At 40.1% G+C, this 26071-nt stretch overlaps 1 protein-coding gene across 10 annotated transcripts in view; it reads right to left on the bottom strand.

The window, feature by feature from the left end:
• The window catches only part of FGFR2 (fibroblast growth factor receptor 2), a 131827-nt gene that overhangs the window by 36456 nt on the left and 69300 nt on the right, over positions 1–26071 (bottom strand). For 5 of the 10 annotated variants that reach the window (XM_075935341.2, XM_014573599.4, XM_075935346.2 and 2 more), the window contains 3 exons: positions 9329–9519; positions 5151–5295; positions 2739–2941 (listed from right to left, as the gene is read on the bottom strand). In XM_075935341.2, the coding sequence (XP_075791456.1) occupies positions 2739–2941; positions 5151–5295; positions 9329–9519 (539 nt within the window). Of the gene's footprint in view, positions 1–2738; positions 2942–5150; positions 5296–8350; positions 8490–9328; positions 9520–26071 lie in introns of all 10 variants that reach the window. The other 5 variants (XM_075935342.2, XM_075935347.2, XM_075935343.2 and 2 more) reach the window with 3 other exon arrangements.

Here is a 26071-nt window from a genome sequence, read left to right as displayed (position 1 = left end):
GTTACAACTGAGTCATCCCTTTCATACATATTTTGTTTTAAAAATAAGTACTCCCATTTCTAAAAGTGAACTACTTCTCTGCTCAGTAAATTTAGCACACAGAAATGGACCCACAAAAATTAACGTGAAAAGCTCATTATAAAACATACTTTAGAAAACCACAAGGGTTTTGGAGGCATTCCACATTGCATAACTTTACGACTAATGATGGGCATAGGATATCAGACACATACAGAATGGACACCTACCAAACCAACTCCAATCTAAAGGTATTTGCCATCGGAAAAAGCTGAGTTGACAATGAGCTTTAAGCATGGTTGGTGACACTGAAGGCATACAAAGGAGTTCTATGGTATTTTTCTCTGTCATCAACCTTTCTTCATTTCAGTACAATTCTTGTCAGTCAGGCCACAGTCCAATAAATGTCTTTTATCGTAGGAGCTGATACACATCTCCTTTTCTGGATAAGGGGCTACATTTAAAAGGCCTTCTTTGTGAAGAAAAACTGACATAGAAATTTTAATATGTATCTATGTGATGAGCAGAGACATGTCATGGCTATTTCAGATAAACCGATCGAATTCCACTGGCTTAATTGGCAGGGCTCTCGGAGTCACACCAAACTTTCTCTCTCCTAACTTGCAATCAAATGCAAATGCAAGACAGTTTAGAAAAAGAATTACAATGATTAATAATAAACAAAGACATTCAAATAAAATAAGAACTGATAAAAATCTTTGACCATATCACAAACCAAACATATTTAAGGTTTGAACAAAATTTGGGCATTTTCTCTCCCTATTCAAATTTTATGAACCTCTGCACTTCCTGTATTCAGGATTAGAGGACTAAAATATTGCAACATAAGGCTCCTCTCACAGTGTTACTATCCCAGAAAAACTAGAACTCCAGCAAAATAAAGCAAACAAAAAAGCGTAACTTAAGAAATTCAGACACTCTCAAATTAAGCATCTAAAAATCGACTAAAAAAATACATTTAAAATACACTAAAAAACAGTGTGCGCACATAATGAGGGACACTCATTATTACAAATGATATACTATTTGGGCCAGCCTGCAAAAACAACAGGAGTTTTGTACAAACTACAGGTTGAACCTCCCAAATCTGGGACTCTCTGGTCCAGCAACATTTGTGGACCAGAAGGATGACGGATGTTGTTGGACCAGAGAGCCTCGGAAGTGAGGAGCATGAGCCAGCTGGGAATCCTGAGGGTGCTGGGGAGCCCAGCTGGGCAAGCAAAGGCTGGTCCTGTGGTGGGTGGGGAGTCAAGCTCCAGGGAGCCCCAGCCCAGGGAGCCCCGGTGCAGCAGGCTGGAATCCCAAGCCGTCAGGGAACCCTGGCAGAAGTGGGGCCAGTGGAGGCTCGAGAGTTCCGGTCCGAAGAGGCTGACCCCTGGAAACCCAGCATGGGGCCAGCAGCAGGGTGGGGAGGCCAGGCTCTGGGGTCGCGCACAGCCCAGAGAGGAGTCTGACCTTTCCTGGTCCTGCAAACTCCTTGGTTCGGGACCACTCAGGTTCCAAGGGTGCTGGACCAGGGAGGTCCAACCTGTAGTCATCTTGTAAATGGGCCTGAACCAAAGACGAGCCAGGGCCAAACACTTCTGAACATTAGAAACCAGAACTCGAATCTAAACTTTGCTGATGGCCCCTACACTTTTGATAATTAAGCAAGCCCCCAAATCCGGACCCTCTGAATCCCCAGTCACTAGAAATCTGAGTGTGACTTTTCTGTGGATTTGGCCCATTTCTTCTGAAGACTTAAAAACAAGAAATTCAAAACATATTAAACTACAACCACAAAAGAAACAAGTCTTTTAAAAGAGGACAGTACGTGGGAATCTTGCTGGTTTGGCACACACAGGACCTATAACAAGGCCAAAATGCTTATTACTTGCTTGACTGGTTTGTAGTTCCTGGTACTTCCCTCTCCAGAGATTTTTATTGCCAATGATGAATCAAGGTTTGGTTTAATAGATGCAATGAATGTTTCATGTAACTTTTTTTTTGTGATGTATGTTTCAAATTTGTTATTAGTTTTTCCCTACGGGCGAGTTCCAAATGCATCCGCAGCTTAATCAGATTACCTTTGGGAATTTGCTTAATCTCTCCCCCACTTCTATTTGATTATGGTCCTATGTATTTCTGAAGCTGGTACTGGGTGTTTGGTTAGGGTTATGATTGACTGAAATTCCTTCCTTCCTACTGGAAATGCTTCCTTAAAATTTCCTTTCTGCCTGGAATCTAGTTAATACACTGATAAGTACCTTACAAACAAAATTATAAGTAAAATTAACTAAGGGTCTGTTATGACACCCATTTTTTTTAAACCAGCTGGAAATTTTTCACTGACTTCAATGAACACTGTGGATCAGGCAATAATTGCATCAAGCACATTTCTCCCTTAGACTTCCAATATAAAACATGCTTCATTTTTAATGTCCCTACTCCTGCCATATCCCCTACTCTCTTCTTCACTTGAGGCACATTCTCTACATTACATTGAGGCGCTCCATATTCTGGCTTCCTATTATTTTAGGCACTGAAACCATCTCTAGAATGGCAATTTTGTTCACAACTGATTTGAATCTATATCAAAACTCTGATGTTATCAAATCAATTTCATGGCTCTTTCACTCTCTCATATATATAATTTCTTTTTGGAGGGGTTGGAGGTGGGGTGCAGGGGTAAAAGTTTTGTAAACTCTTTATCTACTTTCTGTTACCTGTCTGCGCAGAGGAATGCGCTTAGTCAGCTTGTGCACAGCAGGCTGACTGCTGAAGTCCGGCTTCTTGGTAGTGTTCTTCATGCGACATATGATAACTGTCAGCACCATGCAGGCAATTAAGAAGACCCCTATGCAGTAAATGGCTATCTCCAGGTAGTCTGGGGATGCTGGATACTCTTTTTTTTCCTCGGGAGCTAGGTTGCAATTTTGAGGGAGAAAGAATCATGCCACAGAGTTAGCACACAGCAGAAACATGTATCAGTACAGTGATTGAAATGACATTAATTTACATGTGGACTTCATGCATTGATTTCATGGAATACAGAATACTGTAAATCTCCAAAGAACTTGTTTAGAACATCTCGACCAGTACAATTGGTCTCCTTTTCCAGATTACTGTGTCACGAAATTTGTGTGTGTGTGTGGAGAGGGGATAATGCATTTTCTTTCATTATGAATTCAGTGCTAAAAAATAAAACTATGCCCAGGTTTGTTTTCCAATTCTGACTAATAAGCCAACCTCTCAAGAAGGAGAAAATCAGCACATAATTCACTTCAGATGAATAAATAGTTAAACCAATTTTTGATAGCAACAAATAACAGACTAAAATCAAAATAATTCACAAGAGCACTTTATTTAGCGTTGCTATCCAGCCGTATGCACATTTACGGACAAAACATGTATTCATTTAATTGGGCTAAAAGAAAGGCTTATAGACTACTAAACAGAACATTCTATGGGAATGAGCCTGCATTGCTTGCATATCCAAGATTTCCACTGGGAAATAAGTGCACAAGGAATGAAGGACCAATCAAGCCCCTTATGATAAGTGTGCTTCCTAACTCAGCCTGGGATTCTTAAATGAGTTGATGGGAGTTATCTGCTTAACTCTTAGTCAATTCATTGTTAGTTGGGTGCCTAATTTCCTTAGACTTTTTTGAAGAGCCCATCTGCAGACTAAAAGAGAATAAACTAACAAACATGATGAGGGAATTGTTTTCAACACATTTTAACAGTTCTCCTTCAGTCCGACTTACATTATAGTTACTAACACAGCTTTTCTATTAACTTCATCTGTGATTACAAGTCAATAAGATTTGTGTATGTATGTGTGGGATTTTGAAGTTATCCTCAAGATGGTTACATATGCAAATACTCTAAGTTCATCTTTACCTAAGCCTTCATCTGGAATATGCCTCCAAAAAGGCAGCGTACCATAATAATCAAGTGCCACTCTGCAAGCAGTGCACATCCAAGGTTTCATTTTCTTGCACCTCGTCTTCGGTTAACATCATATTTCATTCAAGCAAATTGGTTAAAAGATGCTAATCAGTCACTTGCAAAATGCAAACACTGCTAGCAGAAGCAAGCTCAGCATAAGCACTGTCTGACTGCTTAGTGATGAATGAACCATGCAGACATCAGTTCACTGGGCAAGAGGACAGTGAAATATAATGGAACTGTTTTGTCCAATGCATTTGAATAATAAAGACAAAATGTCTACAGTTATTAAGAACATTTCACTCACATAGCACAAATTTCCACTATAAAATTATGCAAGACACATGCAGGTAACTGCACCTTTTTCTTAGGATTAAGAACTAATTAATGCTGAAGTACGTAATGGCCCAGCAAATCACAGATCATTCAAGTTATCTCAAAGGTAATATCAAGGCAGTAGCATTGTAGATGTTACACATAAGAAAATTTCACTAGCACAGAAATAAACTAAAAGGTTACATTTTCTGACAGCTAACAATTTTCAGGCAATAGAGCACATTGATGTTTGTTTCTCCCAAGAAAAACATCAATCCCAGCATTCCAGGACATGCTTTGCTTTGCTATTCGTTCTCTTAAAACATGCAATGTTGAAAGATGCACAGAGCCGATTCCCAAGGTATATAATACACTGCTTCTGTATACATTCTTTGGCTTTAAAATTCGACCCAATGATTCTCACAAGACACTGGCTATAGGTAAAAGTTGAACATTATCATATTAAATGGCTTAGAGATTTTGATGGAAATGTCCTTTATAATGGCCAAATTACTTTCAAAATTACCATGGTAATCTTGAATTTCCTCTTATAGGAAAAATCTTTGAGGATTAATGTGTTGATTCTCAGCATCTTATAAGTGCTAAAGAGATACATTTCCTTGTTTGATGAATGTAAAGATGTTTAAATTAAGCCTGAGAGTGGCTCAATTTGTCCTTTACATTTTTCATAGCTGCAGACTAAGAGCTGTTTTGTAAGATTCATCAAGGCTACTTCCCTTAAAAATAATAATTAAAAATTTTGAAGATAATAACAGCCCCATTTCTGAGACAGAAGCTGTGCTAACTCCGAAGCAACCAACAAAGAAAATAAAGAGGAAAAACCACTGAAAGAGAGCAGTGTATACCTGGCAGAACTGTCAACCATGCAGTGTGAAAGGATATCCCAATAGAATTACCCGCCAAGCATGTATACTCCCCAGCATCCTCAAAAGTTACATTCCGAATATAGAGAACCTCAATCTCTTTGTCCGTGGTGTTAACACCGGCGGCCTAGAAAAAAAAAGGGAAGCAAGAGAAAAGCTAGACATTGTGGGAATTCTTGTGGACAGGGCTGTGGAACCACAGGGCTTTGCACTTTGTGAAGTCAGAGGTGTGCAGATCCAAAGTTCCTTCCCCATCCACAAATTCCTCATCCAAAAGGTGTTTGCCAACAGGTCCCAGCTCACCTCAGAGAGTAATCAACACCCTTCACCAGACTTAAACACACCACCTAAACATGCATGCAATCAAATGACATGGAAAAATTAACCCACAACACTTAGTTTTCTTTCCTTTTTTTTTTTTTAAGAATAAAAGTACATTGAAAGAAAAACACAGAAAATGAAGTAGGACAGTTTCTGGTACCACTCAGCTACCAGAGAGAGTAATGCCATACACAAACAACTTGCTCGCTACCTTGAGCAGAATATGACCTTAAGAGTTCCTTTTCCATCACATTATATTTAAACATGATAGATTGTGCAGTGCTGCCAAGTCTCTCAATTTTCAATTATCTTGCCTCATGATGTGCTTTTCCTAAAACTCCATCTTCTAGAATCATGCAATTCTGAGACAATCTCAGATGCTTGTGCTGCTTTTTATTTTTTCCCTCATGATATGTTACAAGCCGGTGATTGTGAAGGAGTAGTTAGAAAGTCCTAAAAGTTTTTTAAAAATCAGGAGGGAAATCAAAAGAACCCAACTGTATACAGGCAGTCCCCGGGTTACGCACAAGATAGGGACTGTAGGTTTGTTCTTAAGTTATGTAAGTCGGAACAAACCTACTGTAGGTTTGTTCATCTGTATGTAAGTCGGAACTGGCGTCAGCTGCTGCTGAAACTGATCAGTTTCAACCGCGGCTGAATCTGGATGCCAGTTCCGACTTACATACAGATTCAACTTAAGAAACCCAGGCGTCCCCAAGTCAGCTGCTGCTGAAACTGATCAGCGGCTGATTCCAGGAAGCCTGGGGCAGAGCAACTCTGCCTCAGGCTTCCTGTAGTCAGCCGCTGGTCAATTTCAGCAGCGGCTGACTTGGGGACGCCTGGGGCAGAGCAGCTGGGGTGCTGCTGGGTTGCTCCAGTAGCGCGGTTCCTCGGCGCTACTGGAGCAACCCAGCACCACCCCAGCTGCTCTGCCCCAGGCGTTCTGATTCAGCCGCTGCTGAAACTGACCAGCAGCAGCTGAATCAGGACGCCTGGGGCAGAGCAGCTGGGGTGCTGCTGGGTTGGTCCGGAGCGGCGCTGCGGGACCAACCCGGCAGCCCCCAGCTGCTCTACCCCAGGGGTAGGCAACAAAAGCCTGGTCTGCTGGGGGGGGGCACTAGCTGTACCCCCCCCCCCAGCAGACCAGGGAGACGGGGGTGGCGGGACCGCCCAAGTCCTCCACGGCTTTGCTCCCTCTCCCTGGTCTGCTGACCTGGGAGACGCGGAGCAAAGCCGCAGAGCATGTGGGCAGCGGGACAGTCCAGGCGCGCCGCGGCTGTCCCACTGCTGGCGTGCTCCGAGGCTTTGCTCCCCATCTCTCTGGTCTGCTGGTCAGACCAGGGAGACGGGGAGCCAAGCCGCGGAGCACACCCGCAGCGGGACAGCCCAAGCACGCCTGGGTTGTCCCGCTGCGGGCGTGTTCCGCGGCTTTGCTCCCCGTCTCCCTGCAGACCAGGGAGACGGAGAGCAAAGCCGCAGAGCACGCCCGCAGCGGGACAGCCCGGGCGCGCTTGAGCTGTCCCCCTGCGGGCGTCCTCCGCTGCTTTGCTCCCCATCTCCCTGGTCTGCAGGGAGACGGGGAGCAAAGCCTTGGAGCACGCCCGCAGCGGGACAGCCAAGGCTTTGCTCCTGTCCCCCTGGTCTGTTGGGGGGGTCCAGAGGCTTTTCTGGACCCCCCCCCCAGCAGACCAGGGGGACAGGAGCAAAGCCGCCCAGGCGGCGGGGGTCCCACCGCCTGGGTGGCTTTGCTCCCGGGCAAACGAGCAAAGCTGCCCAGGCGGCGGCTTTGCTCAGGTGTTTCTGGTCTGCTGGGGGTGGTCCAGCAGCTTTTCTGGACCTCCCCCCCCCCCCGCAGACCAGGGAGACCGGGAGAAGCTTTTCTCACCCCGGAGGACACAGGTGGCGACCCGCCACCCGTGAGCTCTGGGGCGAGAAAAGCCCCGTTCGTAAGTGCGGATCCGACGTAAGTCGGATCCACGTAAGTCGGGGACTGCCTCTGTATAAAAATCTCAGAACACATTAACTCCTCATGATTTTTGACTGAATTACAATTTTGGAAAGTTTCATATTGATGATACCTATCACGTCTCAAATCATCTTTTGTGTAATCTATTATCCAAACTTGTACAAACCGAATTAATCCAGAAAGACGTTTAGCCCTTGATTTTACCAAATGTTCAACAGGGGCATAGCACTGCATTGATTTGTAGGAGGAACTAGGTCAGAACATAGAGAACAACTAAATTGAATTAAATGAAAGAATGAGCAAAATCTTTATAGTTATTTTAAAACAAAGTAATGGGGGGGGAAATAAATCACATGGAATTTATGTACATGTAATGTAGAAGGTCATCAATGAATAAAAATATATATTGTACTAATTATCAACATAAATTCTTCTGAGTTTTTATTTATTTTACTTAATATACTTAATGTAAGTATTGTACTATTGTCTTGATATAAATGTATGTATGTATGTGTGTGTGTATATATATATATATATATATATATATATATATATATATAATTTGCTGTAGCAAAAATTAAACATTAACATGTAATACAACCCTGTTTTTTATAATGAAATATGCAGCATTAACGACAAACCTGAACGCAGAGACAGACATCAAATGAAGAGAGAATAAAACTGTTAAGAAAGATCAACTTCAGGAAACACAGAGCACAGACAAAGACTATTGTGAGAATTTTTCCATGGCTGCTGGTATAATACCAGTTGCATCACCAAAGGAGGATTATAAATATACCAAGGCCAAAGAGTTATCCTACAAGCTGCCTGCAGTCTCCCAAAGCACCATTTTTTCCAGCTTCTACATCCAGCTTTCTTTAAAAAACATTGTTACCTTTTGTAACAGTGAGCCAGGCAGACTGGTTGGCCTCCCCTATATAATTGGAGACCTTACAAATATATTCTCCAGCGTCCGCCTCTGTCACATTGTACAGCGTCAGCACTTCAGCATTGGAACTATTTATCCCCGAATGCTAGAATAGACCAATAACATAGGAGAACAATGTAACTGCTGCCCAATATGGACATTATTCTGTTTATGGTCCCACCACCAATACTCCACGAGAACATCTCTTCCATTTAGTGTCAATACCAGTGTCAAAATATTGGTTTGGGGGGTGTTTTTCTTTTAAGTAGAAGTAATTAAGAGGAGTTATTAATAGAATGGGGGGGAAGTGAGCACAGAGCTGGCATATTAATTACATGGAATAACATGGTATACAGCTGGTTGGATTCTTGGCATTGCCAACCAGTTTGGAAAACTTCGTAACGGAGAATATCCTTAAACGAACTTCCTTAGAATTCCTGCCAAGAAGAATAACCTTGTGCCATTGATATGTCACATCAAGTTGATGAAAAATGGACATCTCTGAAGGCTCTTCGTGCTGAGAACCCAGCAGTGCCAACAGACATTGGCAGCAGATCTCATCATTACTATGGGGCCTTTGAAATGAAGAGGCTCGAGAAATGTGAGAGAGAGTAGATTGTCTTTGGTTTGCTTTGGATGATCTCTACAAATAAATATCCTTGATGTTCTTTTAGTGGCTTTTCACTTCTTTGTATAAAACATGCATACATTATTTGAGAGATAAATGGATTTAAGAAATCATGAAAAAACAACAGACTATCCATAAGCTAGCGCAATTAGCATTTAAACTAGCAAATTTCAACACAGTATTGCATTTGTAAGATAATGCACTTTTTTTTTTAAGTTAATCTGTTTGAAAACAGAAGACCCAATCTCAAAATTCTTGGATTCACAGAACATATATTCCATGCTCCAAATAACCACTTGAATGCTGGAAAGACTCACCTTTAAAACTTGAAGATATGGTAATCCATCTGGCCCATATTTACTGCCGTTCTTCTCTACATGTTTAATCCACTGAATATGAGGCTGAGCATCACTGTACACTTTACAGACAAACTCCACATCACCCCCAACTACTGCGGAGGCATTTGCTGGTAGGCCAGCTTGGAGAATAGGCCTGTGTGGTGATCGTTCTGTTGGAGAGAGGGAGTGAGAGAGAGAGAAAAAAATAAAGATGCATAAATAAATAAGCAGTGCTGCCAAAAACACTGTTAGTGAACTCAAGCCAGAAAGCCCTGTAAGCCTGTTGGCTGACTACTCTGAAATAACTCCGCAGCCAAAACGTATAACAAAAACTACACTTCAAAGGAAATCACTTGAGTAGTACACTTGTAGTACAAAGAATACCCATTTAGAAGGGGGGGAAAAAGAGGTCGCTTAACAAAATTTACATTTATTTCCAAGGTTGGGCCACCTATAAAAAGGAAAAAGGAAAATAAATTTAACTTTACAGTTCAGCATAACAAGAGCTTTTGAGTTTATTTATTTTACTTAACATAAAACCAGAAAAAAAGTTTTATCACTTTATAAAATTAAATACTCATTGCCCTAAAATCAATGAAGTTATTACAGGCATTATTAAAACAGCTGCCTAGGTATCAAACTTTTGGCATTACATGAACAAAAATTAAGTTGACTTTTGAAATACAGTGAACAAAAGTAATCTTTTATCAACCACAGCATCAGAAATACCAAAGTTGGTTCCTATTCTCAGTATGGCTTAGGGGGGTAAGGAATTATCTTCAATACCATGATGGATATACTATCAGTTAACTGTTACTTCAATAGTCTGTGAACCTACAAAAGGAGTCCATATGCTACTGTGACTAGCAGATATTTGTTGTCGAATAGGTGAAGATTTGGGATGAAATACTGGTTCCATTTATGTCCGTGGGTGTTTTGCCATTCTGTGCCACAAAGGTAGGATTTCATTCTTGGAGCCTGCTTCTGAATTCTTCATGGGCACAGACCCTAATTTTGCACCCACTGGAGTCAATGGTACAGGATCAGCCTCTCAAAGCTTTCATTGGCTATTCTTGTTTTGGGTGGACAAGGAACTCTGGGAAAGCTTAAAATCATTCCACCTAACTATAATGTAAGTGAAAGTTTCCATAACAACAGCCCTGCAAATTGAAGTCTCCTGATTAACCACACATAAGAATTGGTAGGAGCAATGAAAACTTCCTCACACTACATCATTAAACTTCCTCAATTTTGAGCAGACTACAACTGAATGTAGTACAATCTCCATCTCCATCCCTCCTTTGCCCTTTCTTCTGAGATGAACAGTAGTTCCAAGGGAACTAACCGTGAGAGAACTTATTGTAATCTGGATACCTACTGCAAATCAAACTAAGACCAGCCACTCACTTCCTGTAAGTAACTAAATAATTTCCATCGACTACTCAATAGGCACTTCTACATTCCTCCTTCGAAATGTACAAGAGCCCCAACAAGAGGAATGCAGAACTCCGCACAGCCCGGGGCCAGCGGGAAGTCCTGCTGACTCTGGGCTGTTCACTGGTGCCTGCTTTGAAATGTACAAGAGTCCCCAGTGGGGGCTCATGTGCATTTCAAAGCCATGGAGCCTGGGGTCAGAGGGGGACTCCACAGATGACATCAATTCCATGCAGCTGGGGACTCCGCAGCTGACCCCACTTCTGTGCTGCATGCCTTATCGGATAGTCAACTAGTCCTTAACATCCCTACATCAAATTTGAACCCATGAATTAGAAGTGAGAGTCATACTGACAAATCTCCATAGCCATCCAAAGCTCCTTCAAAACATTTTATTAAAAAACAAGAAAAGAATAATGGACCTAAATATTTACAGAGGCACCGTGTTATAAGAACTTAAAAGTTATAAGCCAAATCAACTGAATTTCAAATCAAGTGTTCGTTCTTAAACATACTAATTTCCAATAAATTGTTTCACAAGCAAACATTGTTAGTGTAATAGCAAATAACGATGTCCACTAAACAATGGGATCTTTCATACAGTCCAATATATTTGGCATGCTGCAAGCATCTACTAGGAATTTATTCACTGACGCAACACTGGCAGTGTACTACAAAGGGGCCGTCTTGTTTTCCTTTTGGAAAAAGTGCATTTGCATTGCAGTTACTAAATTATTTTATTTTCTAAAGCCTAGGAACAGTTTAATATTTTTAATTGGTAAATTACAGTAGAATGTATAAATTACTATTTTATAGTCCTGGCGAGAACTTATAAAGTTTCTCACCTTATACTAAGTAGGGTCTAATTCCATGTTCCCCTGCTCCTTCTTCTATATACAGAAACAACAAGCATGATCTGCCTTTAATAGAAACCTTACACCATCTTCCAAAACTTATTACAGCTGCCTTCGGTATAAAATGAAACCTTAGAGAATGTTATTTAAAATGTTTTTTAAAAGTCAGTAGGCCTCATGTTTCATTTCTCCACATCAGGATTTGATTTCCTTTGCGACCTCACTTTCTGCCCTTAAACAAACCAGAGAATAAGGCCTGAAACATCTTGGAAAAGTTCCTACCACACCAGCATCAACACACAAAACATGTTTCATTTATCTCAATAGCCATCAATAATTTAATTTTTTTATTGATCACTGCCAACCTTCCCCCCCCTAAAACCAGCCAAGTAAAGACGTAAAAGCAATGTTTACACTTCTGCTCCCAAATTCCTAAGAGTCAGGTCAAATGGGGGGAAAGCATTTATGAAATTTCCTCTTGCTATGTCATTAAATGTATTTAGGTTAAATGAATTAAAAACAAATTAAAGTTGGCACACTCGAAACCAAACTGCTGATCAACTCCTATTCATCTATTTACACCGGACAATACAGAACTATACAGATTTAGAACTCATCTCAGACTTTTCACAGTTTAAACCCTGGCTCATGCCACTTGTTTCACACAATGCATGTTTCCTCACTGAAGCTGAGCTGAGGTCCCTGAGGCTCTGTGTAAATCCTGGAGTCTATGTGCATTAAATAAGGTACAAGATTGGGGCCTTAGATAATTACTTCTCATGAAACGCAACATTTATTAACTCGGAAAAAGAAAAAAAACATGGAAAATTAGTATAATCAGAAAATTGCGACTATGTTGCTGATTATACTTCTGTGTAAAATATTTTTGGGAACAGTCTCCCGCAGACTGCTAAAATTTCATATGCTGTGCAAAAATTATTCAAAGAGAATAATTATTCAAAATTATTTGAAGAGACTGTGCATCTTTATATGTCCTCTCAGATCTTGTGTGTGACTTCCAGGTCAACATGTGTATTTAAACTATAGGCCTTACATTAGTATATTACTATCCCCATGTTGACAGTTGCTTTTCTAATAACTTGAGGCTACTAAATTTGCTTAATAAAGACAGACAAAAGAGTTGAAGGTCTCTCTTTAAAAATATTCCTCAAGTTAACAGGCACTAATACTGAAATAAAGTGCTTATCTGATGGATGCTTAAAACTGTAGATTTATCTTGTATAATCTAACAATTGTAGAGAAACTAAATTATGGAGAATTGCATACCTTTTTAAATAATTTTACTCAAAATATTTTGATAAAATTAACTTGGTCCCAATTGTCCTTTCAGTTATTCTAGCTTCACACTGCTATCATTCCACTCATTTCGGTATACCTCCTCCATTTACACCAGTGTGAGAGAGAGGTGAATCGGGCCTTTGGGAAATAAATCTTTGCTAATTGACTAGTTAAATTTTATAGTGCTCCATTCCCACTGCTAACATAACATGTTTGCGAAAAACAGGCCAACATCGTCTGCCATATTATGGGGGGGAAGTTCTAACGAGTAAAAAGATGTCCTAATGTTTTCAGGCATACTAAACACTTCCAAGCATTTCTAGCACCATAAAAGTAATTAGGCACTTGTTTTATTCCAACACATTTTACTCAAACCCTCCGATATTTAATTACTAAAAAAAATTCTTATTTACAAGGTATTTCAAAGATCAATTCTTCTTTAACTTTTTTTAGCAACTCACATTACATGGCTTCGAAATAATAAAATATATTTTCTCTAAAATGACCTAGAACTAGTTAAGTCAAATGCTATAAAATATAAATTTGAGAAAAAAACATGCTAAATTTTACTTTCCTTCTAATTCCTCTTGAATTCAAACACTCTATTATTTTACAAATAGAAAGCATGGTTCACTTTTGGTAGACATGGAGCATGTAGAGACAGATAAATAGCTCCAAATTTAAAATAAATTCTAAAACAAACAAACAAACAACCTATTTCCCCTTCCAAAGAAGTAGGTTTCTGGTCAATATCTAAAGACTCAGTCAATCACTAGAATTCAATTGCTTCCTTTACAAGAGACAGAGGCACAATGATTGTCAGTGTAGGTAATGTCAGATTTCAAACTAAGATATCTAAATTATATACAGTACCAATATATAAATATGTTCAGGGTTTATTTTCCCCTGACCAGTTTTTGGATTGTTTAAATCAAAGTGTATAATAAAATCGACATTTGAAAGGATGGTGGTTGTAAACAAAATTGGCAAACAAAAATCCCCATCAATTTTTAAGAAGTGGTCATAATTTAACAGATGCATTACTGAACTGATTAACATTAAAGCATCAGGCCAGATTGCCTTCCTCCAGCAGAGAAATCTGCAGAAGGGAGCCAGGAAGGTCAGAAAATTCCACAAGATTAACCTTGTGGAGTTTCCTGCAGAGAATCACTTTAGAAGGCAGTTGGCTGGGAAATGAGACCTCCCAGGCCCTGTAGAACCTAAGGCTCTGGGCAAGAGAGCGGTGAGGATTCAGGAATTCTTCCTTCCACAGAGGAATAGAGACTGAGCTGCCACGGATTCTCTTTCTTCGCTGGACTTGCAATCAACTGAGTGCCTATGCAGCTATTATGTAAGCACCTTTATTTTCAGTAAGGTCAGTCACCTGCTAAACATGTCTTATTAATTACAAGTTGCAGAAGAGAATTAGGTCAGTGTCTTTTCAAAGATCTTCCTAAACTCATTCATTAGTCTTTCTTCCCCCCGCCCCCATTTTCCAGCCTCGTACCTCAACCACACATTTGCAAGAGGAAGATACAAGAATTTTTTTTTAAAATCCATGACTATAGAGCCTTAAGCAAAAAAACCTCTCAAATCAATGGGAGCTTTTCCATTAAGTCCAATAAGATATGATTCAGAGGTGTGATGACAGGTTCTGGATTGACTGTACTAGCATCTGAAATATGTGGTTATAAACAGAAGTGGACCAAGATTAGCGGTGCAACACCACCAACGGAGCCTCAATCAAAATCCTAAGAGATTACCACTATGACTCAGAAAGTAGTGTAGTCTCTATGTTCTTTGAGCTTTTGGCATCTCCACTGAACCGTAAACAAACATGTTCTTTATTGCCAACTTTGATGGAGGTTTTGAGATATGGAAATCTGAGATCACCAACACATTTCCCAGAATTTACCAAAAGAAAAACTGCTTTTGGTCCTTACCAGTCCGGGCCAAATCTGCACCAGTGAAATAAGGAGAAAATACTCTGCACCCACCTTGAGTCTTAGTTCTCCCAAATTTCAATTCAACATTTTTTCATAACACTTCTTATTTTTCACAACACTTATGAGACACTTGTTTCCTCTGATCATTTTAATTCTCTATTGCTACAGGTTATAACATTCATTCTGATTAAGAATTCTTTTCAGAAGCTAGTTGCCTGTCTTCTGAATTCAAAAATGACATTAAAAAGCTTCATTTAAGAGCGTCCCTAAGATACAGGACTACAAGTCACTCAGTCTGGTGAATTTTCAGTAAAGTTCCTAAAGGCCAGGAGGAAGACTGCAGGCTCAGCAGCAACAGATTTCCTAGTTGATGCATGTAAAAGGTGCTGTCGTCTTCCCCATTTCCACTCCTCTATGCCCCTCACTCTTCATGCTGTAGAAGGCTCCAGGGACCAGTACAGAAGAAGAAAAAGGATGGGGTGGGGGAGGAAAGTTGACACCCATTGTCCACAACCAAACACCTTAGCTGGTAAATCTGTCCAAAAATTAATGGAGCCTCAGGCTGCATTGACTGTTGCTGTAGCCTTCTCTGCAGTGGGAACCTTCTTTCAAGGAAAGTTTGAGGGCACTTTATGGACATGGGATTGCTACTTGGAGTGGAGAATTCAGATGGCCTGGTATCCACAGCTGCAGTCAAGTTGATAAGGGGTGTACATTCCTAGGTAGAGAGATATAAGAGGGATCAAACTGACAGGATGATTAGGGGAAACTCCAGTGTCCACAGAAATTTCCTCTCTCAGTGTATGCTCCTATAGTGGCAAGTCTTACCTAAATTTCCTTACTCCAGAACTAAGCCTTATGGGGGTGGGGGAGTCACTGAAATGCTAGAAGGAAAGCACTATTAATTCCACTGCACTTGCTCAATGAGATGCAGAAGTAAAGCTGAGGTAGAGCTGCTACTTCAGGAGACTAACAAAAACTAAGCAGCTATAGGCAAGTATCTTTACTAATTAATGTCACATACTTTTGTTCTTCCCTTTATTTTTCACCTCACATTTGAACAATTGATCTCTCTTCAGCACTCCCTAATGGGCAAATTCTGTGTGTGTGTGTGTGTGTGTGTGTGTGTGTGTGTGTGTGTGTGTGTGTGTGTGTGTGTGTGTGTGTGTGTGTGTGTGTGTGTGTGTGTGTGTGTGTGTGTGTGTGTGTGTGTGTGTGTGTGTGTGTGTGTGTGTGTGTGTGTGTGTGTGTATTTAGATCAATCTAGTGCAGTTCAGCACTTAAATTAAATTATGGTGGCTCAGTATAAATAGGAATAGCTACCACAAACTTTCCAGCACGTTGCTGGGGTTTTTAAGCAGTCAGTAAAGCATTTTTTTTAAACATAAGAATCTGGTCAATGCTTGCAACTCTTCAAGATTTATTCCAGGTGGGAGCCCTGACATGTAATGACATGACGCGGAATTAACAGTCAGGCCTTAGTCCTGCAAACCCTTAAGGACATGCTTAGCTGTGTGAATATGACTTGACTCCTAAAGGACTGCTCAGGTACATAAAATTAACTGTGTGCATAAACTTTTTCAGGATTAAGGACTAAAACTTCACTCGTACCCTGCAGAGTGGGGATAAGACAGCTGTAGCAAAGTAAAAGTGGAATGTGACATTACAAGGAAAACCGCTGCTTTTAAGGGTAGATCTAAGGCTCAGTGAAGTCAGTGGAAAGATTCTCACTGATTTTAACAGGCTTTGGATCAGGGCCTTATAAAAATTGTATCAAATTGAAATAAAATCTGTTATTTAAAATCATGAGTGTATCAGAGGGTTTAAAAAAAAACAGGTCAAAGACAGAGTGAAGAATTGAGGCATGTAACATGTATGTTCTTGTTTTAAAATGCTAAGTTGTCAACACAAGGTAAAATGTGTAATATTAGACTATCCTTAGTGCAACACCTATTGTGAGTCTGCCATAGTATGCACTTCATCAGCTTCACAAGAGTAAAAAAAACTAGAGTGTCTTAGACAAAAAACTGTCTTCCCTACTAAACCTAGGAGTTCTCATGTGGTTTCCCTGACATACTATATCTTTAGGCACATCTGAGCAAAGAAGAAATGCCTCATTTTTGGTCTGAAAAAACACGGGAAGCAGCCCAATGTAAAGCTTTTCATTCAAATTACCTCTGATTTGCTTCTTCTAAAACTTCAAGAAAATGTGAAAAGCAGCGTGTAACGTCTCAGGAACAAGGCTGGGAAGTGGAGAAAATGTTACTGCCTAGGCCATTTCCAGAAAGAAATTTGAGGGAAGGAATTGTGTGTTGTGTGCAGCAGCGAGCGTCTGGACAGCAGACAATCACTTAATAATGACAACGATGGTGGCAATAAAGAGAGTGTCTTGTGGAAAAAAGACAGGGCTGGATTATATACCTGGCTCTGCCAAAGATTTGCTGTCGGAGTCTGACAAATCACAACCCGTGTCTCAATTTCCCCATCGATAAAATGGTGATTGATACAGGCAGTCCCCGACTTACGAATGGGTTACGTTCTGAACACCTGGTCATAACTCGATTTGGTCATAAGTCGGAAATACCCTTAAACGTGCTGCCCGCGCTATTCCAAAAACTTGACATACATGGTTCTCAACTCGAAAATATTACAATGGGATTAATGGGAGGTTGGTCATAAGTACGGATGGTCGTAAGTCGGGAAGTGGCTGTATATTTTCCTAGCTCCCACAGGTGCTGTGAGATTTAATTAGTTAGATAAATACTATGACATGCAAAGCATTAATTATTATTGTTGTGGCTCCACTTCATATTTTCTATCTCCACCCTCTCCCTTCCCGAAGTGTCTCTGCCTTCAAAGTAGACAAGGAAATTCCATTTCTTCGTTTTCTTACTGTGCTGCAGCATGAAATCTATAGTCTGTTCCAAATATTGGAAAACATCATACAATTTCAGGAAAGTGATAAATTTTCCGGAGCCTAGTAGCTCGTCAGAGAGGGCACAGCAGTCCTGGATGGGCCAAATGCAGACATGTATTTGCTCATCACCTTTAACTTGACTTTATGGCTTCAATAAACAAAGCTGAAACAGCTTTAACAGAACACATTTAAGCTGGCCACACCTGGTCACAAAAATACAGATGTGCCAAAGACAAAGCAAGACTTTTCTCTCTCATAGTTTTTTCAGCTATTAAGTCTCCCTTCTATATCTAGATTGGTCTGACTTTTAAAATAAACATTCTAACAGGCAGCATAACTTTCACATGTAACCAGATGAACGAAAAAACAACCAATCAACTTCCAACCATCTGAACATCTATCAATTGTTTATATGTTATACTAAAAAGTTCAACAAACTACATTCCTCATGCTAGAGGTGCACATAAATTGACATTTATACATTCCTCTTTTGAGGTTCAGAAGGATCACCACCATCCTTCTGGCCAAGTGTATCTGAGAGAAATGCCATCTCAGCAGAGCTGAGTGAAGAGCGGAAAAAAGTTGTTTGTATGAATTTGAAAGTGAACGCTAACTTGGACATTGGAGCTTTCTGAAAATATTTAAACCTAGTACTGTATCTGTATTAGCATAATTAACACCTTCGCCCTCTCCCCCCCAAAAAAACCCTTAATATCAAATGCTCCAATCGTCACTGAAAACAAATCTGTACTTGAAACCAACATTTGAAGTACAAGCTATGTTGGTTACTAAGGTATCTCACCCATCCAGAAAAAAGAAACACCACCAGCTAGCTCACAGCACTAATCAACAATGTGACTTTTAAAATTTAAGTGAGATTATTTATAGCAAACTATTCATGAGCTATTGTTATGACTGAATAATTTGTGAAGGTGATAAATAATTTTTAATAACTAATCCATTTGAGAATGTTAGAATCTGCTAGCCAACATTTTGGAAAAAGATAAAAAGTAGTTAGTCATTTGAGTTTTCCATTCAGCTCCACTTCTAACACTATGAATATGCTGTTTCTTTAGTTGACCCAATTGGCTCAAATATTTCAAAAATATTTCAAAAATATTTTTCAGAAGTAATCTGAAAAAATAATCCGTTTTTATTTACAGAGCATTTCTCCTAAAATATCCCCAAATTATTCGGGTATTTTATAGGTCTATTATATTAGGGCTTTTAAAGTTTAATTCACTTAAAATGCAGCAACTTCTACTTAAGTACTTTGGGAATGGTAGCAATCCAGTGATGGCCTAATGACAAAATCCTCAACACCTGTGAAATGCAGCCTCTTCTGGAGTAAAGGGCACATAGCATTCTATACACAGAGAGGAGAGGGGCTATTTGCATGATGGCTGCCAGGGAAAACCTCTTTTCTATATCCTTTAATCTCTTTGCATTACCCACAGAATTCCACATTTTACAGTCTCGTCTGAGACACCTTACCCAGTAAACTGCATGGCACCTAATCATTAGAAAGATGAAACACCAACTCTTTTCCGGATAGCTTTAATTATTAAGGTATGAGGCAACTGCAATATAACAATGTTCTTAAGCAAACAAATGCGCATGGGCCAAAAGCAGGTTTTGATTCCTGGGATGGTCAAAGCTAAAAGAGTGAGCACCCTGTGATTTGAATTGAAACACTAATAACAGACTTAATGCTGAACACAGTAGCAAGCAAACTTATGAACCTCTTCTATGGTCTGTGGCATGGAGACACTGACCATACACAAATACTTCAGCAAGGGCCAACCACACATTAAAAGATCCAACGCCCTCATTGGTATTTCCTGACAACTCTTGCAAACTCCTGCTTGAAGTTCCAGGAGTGTGAAACTGGACGAATTAGGCAATTAAAAGTAATAATCTGCACAGCAGCTCCAATGATCACCATTTCAGCATTTCTGGAACAAAACAAGGCCTACCTGCCTGGAGGTTGTAAAACAAAGTAGGACAGGGAGGCCAGTCCTCTCACAAAGCATTCAGCAGGAAGCATTCCAAACATGACAAATTCAATTCGCCCACCAGATGAAGTAATGCCATTACTATATGTTCACAAAATACAATTTAGCCAGACTGCACAATGAAAATCAGAAGCTTCAATGAGACACACTTTTGGTTGGAATATTTTGACATTATTAACAGCTGAGGAGGGAGGGAGGGAAATCAATTCACTTTCCCTCTGCTGAACATCATACCACTGTCTTTATTCTCAACACTGAAGGACACAGCCTCAAGCACTAAACAACCCGTGTAATTTCTTCTTCGAATTGTGCATGTGTTGCCAAAAGTCCAATGATGGGTGTAAAATCCAGTCAGGTTTATTAGTACTTTGAATAAAACCTTCCTTTCTCAGTTTAACCAAATACCGGAGGGCAGCCTGTATTCCTTTACGCTTTCAGTCTCTGTCCCAGCATGTCCCAGGCTGAAGGCACTCAGGTGAATAAATCGAGCTAAAGCATGCTCATGCAAAGATCCAGTCAACAACTTCCATTCATATCTGCCAGAAATGCAAGTTTGGGCTTGGTTTTAATACCTGCATCTAACTCCTGCCAGATACGGATGATCCAGAGTTCAAACTATAAATGTATACATTTCCAAAGAGAAATACAAAAAAAGAACACAATCACCCCCAGTTGAGCTGTTGAGAATATTTGATGGTGTAATAATGTAACATTATTAAGAAAATGTCCTTTAAAAGTAAGAGATCTTATCGTGCACAGACTTCAGTATATAACTTTACACACATCAGTCAATGGGTCTACTCACATGCATAAGTTTTTGCAGGATCAAGGCAAAGGGTTTTAAACAGAACAGTGTTTAACAGAACCCTTTAAAATGGCTCCTCATTAAGAAGTTATTCTGCCACCATTTTCATCTGAAAATAGCAATTATGGTAATAGAGCTAAAGGTATGCAGCCACATTTATATTTTATTCATCAAAAAACAAACCACAAATAGAAGGAAACTGGACAGTTTAGAAACTGATTAATAACCAGTTAAACAGGTTGCAATAGTACTTTTAAAAAAAGCAAAGGTGTTTCTGATAAATTCTATTAATATAATAAATGGCATAGTCTTTCTACACATTCTTTGAGGATGTTGAGTACTTGTTAGCTGCTTGTAACACCCTGTAGATGAGGTAATCTGAAGCACTGAAACTGAAACCTAACCGATCTTTGTTTCCCCAGATGATTACATTAAATAGGATAAATTGCAACCTATAGCCAGAATGTTCAGTGAATAACTCTTTTTTGCTGTTCAAATACAAATTCAATTAGTCGGAGAACTATTTCCATGCTTAAAGAGAGAAACGGCTATCCAAGCTGCACCCTGGTGATAATGGCAAGCTAATTATATAAAAGCCCCAGCAGCTGGGTTCCCTTGTTGCTTTCTATAGTCTGAACTTGCTACAGACAACAGGTTTGCCATAACTATAATTTCCAATCATTTTCGCTTAGGAATGAATGACTTTGTACATGGAAGGCATCTGTTTTCTGAGCTTCCTATAAATAAAAGTTTTTACCTGCATTTAAATACAGCAGAATAAAAAGTCACAGCTTTTGTTCTAGTCACAGCTAGAGCTAAAATTTCACAAGAGGAATGATTTTATAACTGAAGGCACTAGAGTACGAGTCTTCAATTCCTGGCTCTCCACAGGCTTCATGCGAGACCTAGAGTAAGTTACAATTTTTCTGTGTGCCTCAATTCTTCATTTATAAAAGAGGGATAAAACAAGATTTCTTTTCTTCCCTTTTCATATTTCAATTGTCAATTCTTACTATTTGTATGTACAATGCCTAGCACATTGAGTCTTTGATCTTGTTTGGGGCTCTAGGTGCTACTATTACTATGACTAATAATAATAATAGCAGCAGCAGCAGTCCTCTGGACAACGCTCAAACAACGTGATTTATTCAGGGAGTTTTGCAAGAGCTCTAGGGGCATGGAATCCTCCCCACTTGCCTTGGAGTCCCAAACAGACAACTGGGTAACCTCTATTGAACCTCAGGACTCATCTTTTTGTTGTCATCCACAAAACTAAACACAATTACTTATTATATGATGTTAATATCTTCTACCACCTTCTGCATAAGAGTAAGTACTGAGGGAGGAGTTATTTAATGCCTGAAGACCATAAAAGATGATGTAGTTCAATTCACTCTTTCACTAATGTTTTCTCTGCATTCTGGTGAAGAGGACACAATGAGAGATGGTGAGATGAAATATTTCTGATTTCTAGGCAGGCAGAAAACACACTTTGTGGTTCACATGGTGAGCTGGAGGGTTGAAAAATGTGTGTGTATAAAACATCTGAGCTATACTAGGATTTTTTTAAATGTATCAGCACTGTAATAAATTCTGATCATCTGCTGCTACTGCAAACAAATGGTCTCAGAGTGAAATTTACCGCTGAGCAGGTGACCACCCCAAAGCCATTTTCACCACCACCCTTTGTGAAAGTCCCATTTGCTCAACCCTCTGCTGTGATGTGAATTTCACAACTCAATTTAATTAGAGCTGGTCAAAAATTTGGACAGGGTGCATCACAAAACATTTCAAGAATCACACTAGCCATCAAGTTTCTTGACCAGTTCTACTGTACAGCTAGAAGTTATTGCAAATATGGCCACAGCTTTTGTGATATACGTAAGGATGGCTAACAACTTGCTACTTTTATTTCTATTCCCACTTGCTGAAAGAAATTCAATATGACTGTGTGCCAGGTCTGTAAATTTGAATGAGACTGGCTGATCCAACTGAGTCCTTATTTTATAGGGTCCTTCCTACAAGGTAAAAATGACTATACTTCGCACCTACATTTTGACTGAAAACCTCTCATGCTCTGCTGACTCCGGGCTTTTTTACATGTCAAAAAGTTCAGCGTTTGGAAAGTTATTTGAGTCGAGTAATAATGGATATTCCCAATTAGCATTGTGTCATTATTTGGCATGAACTTTGCTGGGATCATTCCCAAAACTGTGACATAATCAGAGGTTTCTCTACATTACAGCACATAGTCAGCTGCTCGTGTTATTATAATAGATTGCCGTGTTTAATACTGTCCCGTATGACTTACACGACATCAACTCTGGAACCAGTGAAACCATTTAGGAAAACCAATTTCAAAGAGTTTCAGCTGACAGTTTTCAAACACTCTCAGTGTACAACTTGGCTTCCAATTATGGCCTGTAGTTGGTGAGAGATGATCTCCAGTGGCTAAACATGAAACTGATTCTCAACACACATCCACAACCCTGCTTAACCCTATGTGGGCTGAAAATCTATACAGCGGAATAGAGCTGAAATCCGTAGAATACACCATCTAGAAAATGGCTGACAGAGGTCTCTTTTGTGACTGGCTTACTTCAGTCCTCCACTCCCGTTTCATGCTCAGTTGTGGTTTTCATTACCTCTGTAGCCACAGCAATCTGCCTGACCCCTTTCCAACAATCCCATCTACATGCATTCAATTTAGGGGCCTAATCTAATCAATACAAAGAATGACAGTGACTTCAGCAGACAGTGAATCAAATGCCAGCTATACAAGCACATATAAGACTTCAAGTCAAACTAGAAATGTCACAGCTACAAACAAAGCTAAACACACACAGGGTTATTAGGGACTAACATGATTATGCACACGTTATTGTAAAATGTCTAGCTCCCCAAAAACATTAACTGGAACTTTCAATACTGAATCATGATTTTGGGTGCCCAATTTGAGTCGCATGAAAGGGCCTGATGTTCAGAAAGTGCAGAGCATCCCCTTTCTGAAATGAAGTGTCTCAAGTGAATACTTAACCACTGAGGCACCAAAAAAAATCACTAATCACTTTTTGAAACCTTGGCTTCATTATTTACTTTTCTGCTTCTCTATAGGAAAGGAATAGACATTTATATAAATGACATAATCCTTATTACCATTCCATTCATTCATGCAGTCCACTGTAATTTACTGCCAGGAAAAATAAACTTCTGCATAATATTCCTGAATGCATGACATTCAGAAAGGGCTGAAAGTGGGAGAGGAGGTAAGGGGTTTCTGGCAAATATTTACTCAAGTGACAGCATTATCCATGGTGAACATATTTGCTAGAGAACTGGGTGAAAGGGTTCCCAAAGTGAAACTGGCCATTTTTGGTGCTTTTAATCAGTTTCATTTCATCTAAAAAAAACTCCACGCATTTTTAAAGGATCTTCTTCCCCCTCCCCACCCTTTACCCTGCTACAAACCCTTTGTAACCTTTAGCAAAGTGGAACAAAGCCAGAACTTGAAGGAAAAAGAAAATCACTACGGAACTCAGTACCACTCTGTTCTTACTGTGCTAGAATTCCCTGGTGAGCTAATGTGGTTCGGCTGCACCCGTCCGCCAGCTGGTCTGCATAGGATGGAGCCATGTGTAATACTATTTACTACAATTCCTGGCAGCAGTTGGTGCTGCACCCTCAATAAACTTTGTTTAAACAAGTGTTCAAACAAAAATGGCTTTGTCTCTAAGTTAGCTCACCTCAAAACTGTATGAATATGCTCTCTATGCAGACTATCAAGTGTGCTAGTACTCTAAAGTCTCTACATTTGTTTGGGTCTTAGCTCTGTCAGAATCTGCATCTCTCTTCATGAGCCAAAGCTACAGCAGTAATCCGCTACACAGTTCAGATGAAATGGAAATGTTTGTGAAAGCTATCTTCATTTAAGGACGGCTTCTGGAGGGCATTATCTTTCTCTGCTGGTCAGATAGAGCTATGTTTGTTGTAGAGTTGAGAAGCTCCTCTGTTCTCATAGGGTGTGATTTTCAAAAGTCCCTAAGTCATTAGGATGAGCTCCTAAACCCCATGACTGCTTTAGAAAAATTTCAGCCTCAAAGTTTTTTTGTGAAGCATTCGTCTTCACAGCTGAATACAGGTTGAATCTTTTGCACATTGGACAGCATTGTTTACTATTAATTCTCTTACAGGTATCCAGAGACAATGTGACAGGTGCATTATTGTTTGTATAAATATAATGAACGAATACAGAAGTGACAAAAATGGGTCACACTGATAGTCTCATCCCTGTCCAATCAAAGTCAACGCTAAGGCTCCTATTGACTTAATAGGAGATGGAATGGGCCGCATGTCTCTAGCTGGAGCTGGCTCAGTTACTTTTCAGTGCTGAATGGTCAGTGGTTTTATTCACTAAGCTTCAGATGCCCATATTTTAATTCTCTGGTGTGAGCAAGTGCTTTACTTACATATGCTAAAAACTAAGGACCCAGTTCCATCACCATGGTCATGCTGAGTACCACTCCTCTCTTAAGCGTGTAGTGCTTGGAATGGGTATGTGTGGTAGAATCAGGTCCTGAGATCCTAGGTCCTTATGTAGAAAAGCACTTAAGCATGTGCTTGAATCCTATTGAAGTCGGTGGGCCCTAAGCACATGGTTGAAGTTATATATATGATAAGTGCTCTGCCAAACCAAGGCCTTGGTACCAATGAGAATTTTCAGAGAAGATTCTCCGTGAGCTAAATGATTTCACAATTGCTATCCTTTTATGTTACAATAAATGAAATCAGTACATCAAAGGCCAAATTCTGATTAGTTACATCACTGTAAAGCTAGATTAACTGTACTGATTTCAGGGCTAACATTCCAGAGTTGCACAGTTAGGATCTGACCCTTTTATAGGAAGATTTTTTTCAGCTGTAATGACAGTAGTTCAACGTATCATGCAACAATTCTAACAGCTGCAATGAGATTTGAATTATTTACCCTTCTAAATGCACTAATCAGCATCCTGTAGTATAATTCATACTATGAGATCTCACACACTTGGGTATCATCTTTGCTGAGATGCAAGGAAATTGGTGTGTGTGAGAAAGGGCAAAAGAGCGCAAATTTAGATACAGGTTGGACTTCCCTGGTCCGGCACCCTGGGGACCTGACCAGTCCCAGATGAAGGATTTTGCCAGACCAAAGGAGGTAATTTCTGGCCCCTCTGGGCAACGAGCCCCTTCTGGCTCTGGCCCAACTGCTCCCCTCCTAGCTGGCTCCCTCCTCCCTTACTGGCCCCACTGCCCTGTCAACCCCCTCTGCACTGCTAGGCATCCCTGTTGCCTCTGTACACTGGGCTCCTACTACCCTACCCAGCGCCTGCTGCCATGCCGGGCAGCCCCAATGATCTCTGCTCACCAAGCTCCCACTGCCAGGCCAGGCAGCCCTGTCGCCTGTGCACATACC

The sequence above is a fragment of the Pelodiscus sinensis genome, chromosome 8 (genome assembly GCF_052426305.1).
Source record: "Pelodiscus sinensis isolate ZL-2025 chromosome 8, ASM5242630v1, whole genome shotgun sequence".
NCBI lineage: Eukaryota > Metazoa > Chordata > Testudines > Trionychidae > Pelodiscus > Pelodiscus sinensis.
This window is presented reverse-complemented; position numbering and strand designations above follow the sequence as displayed.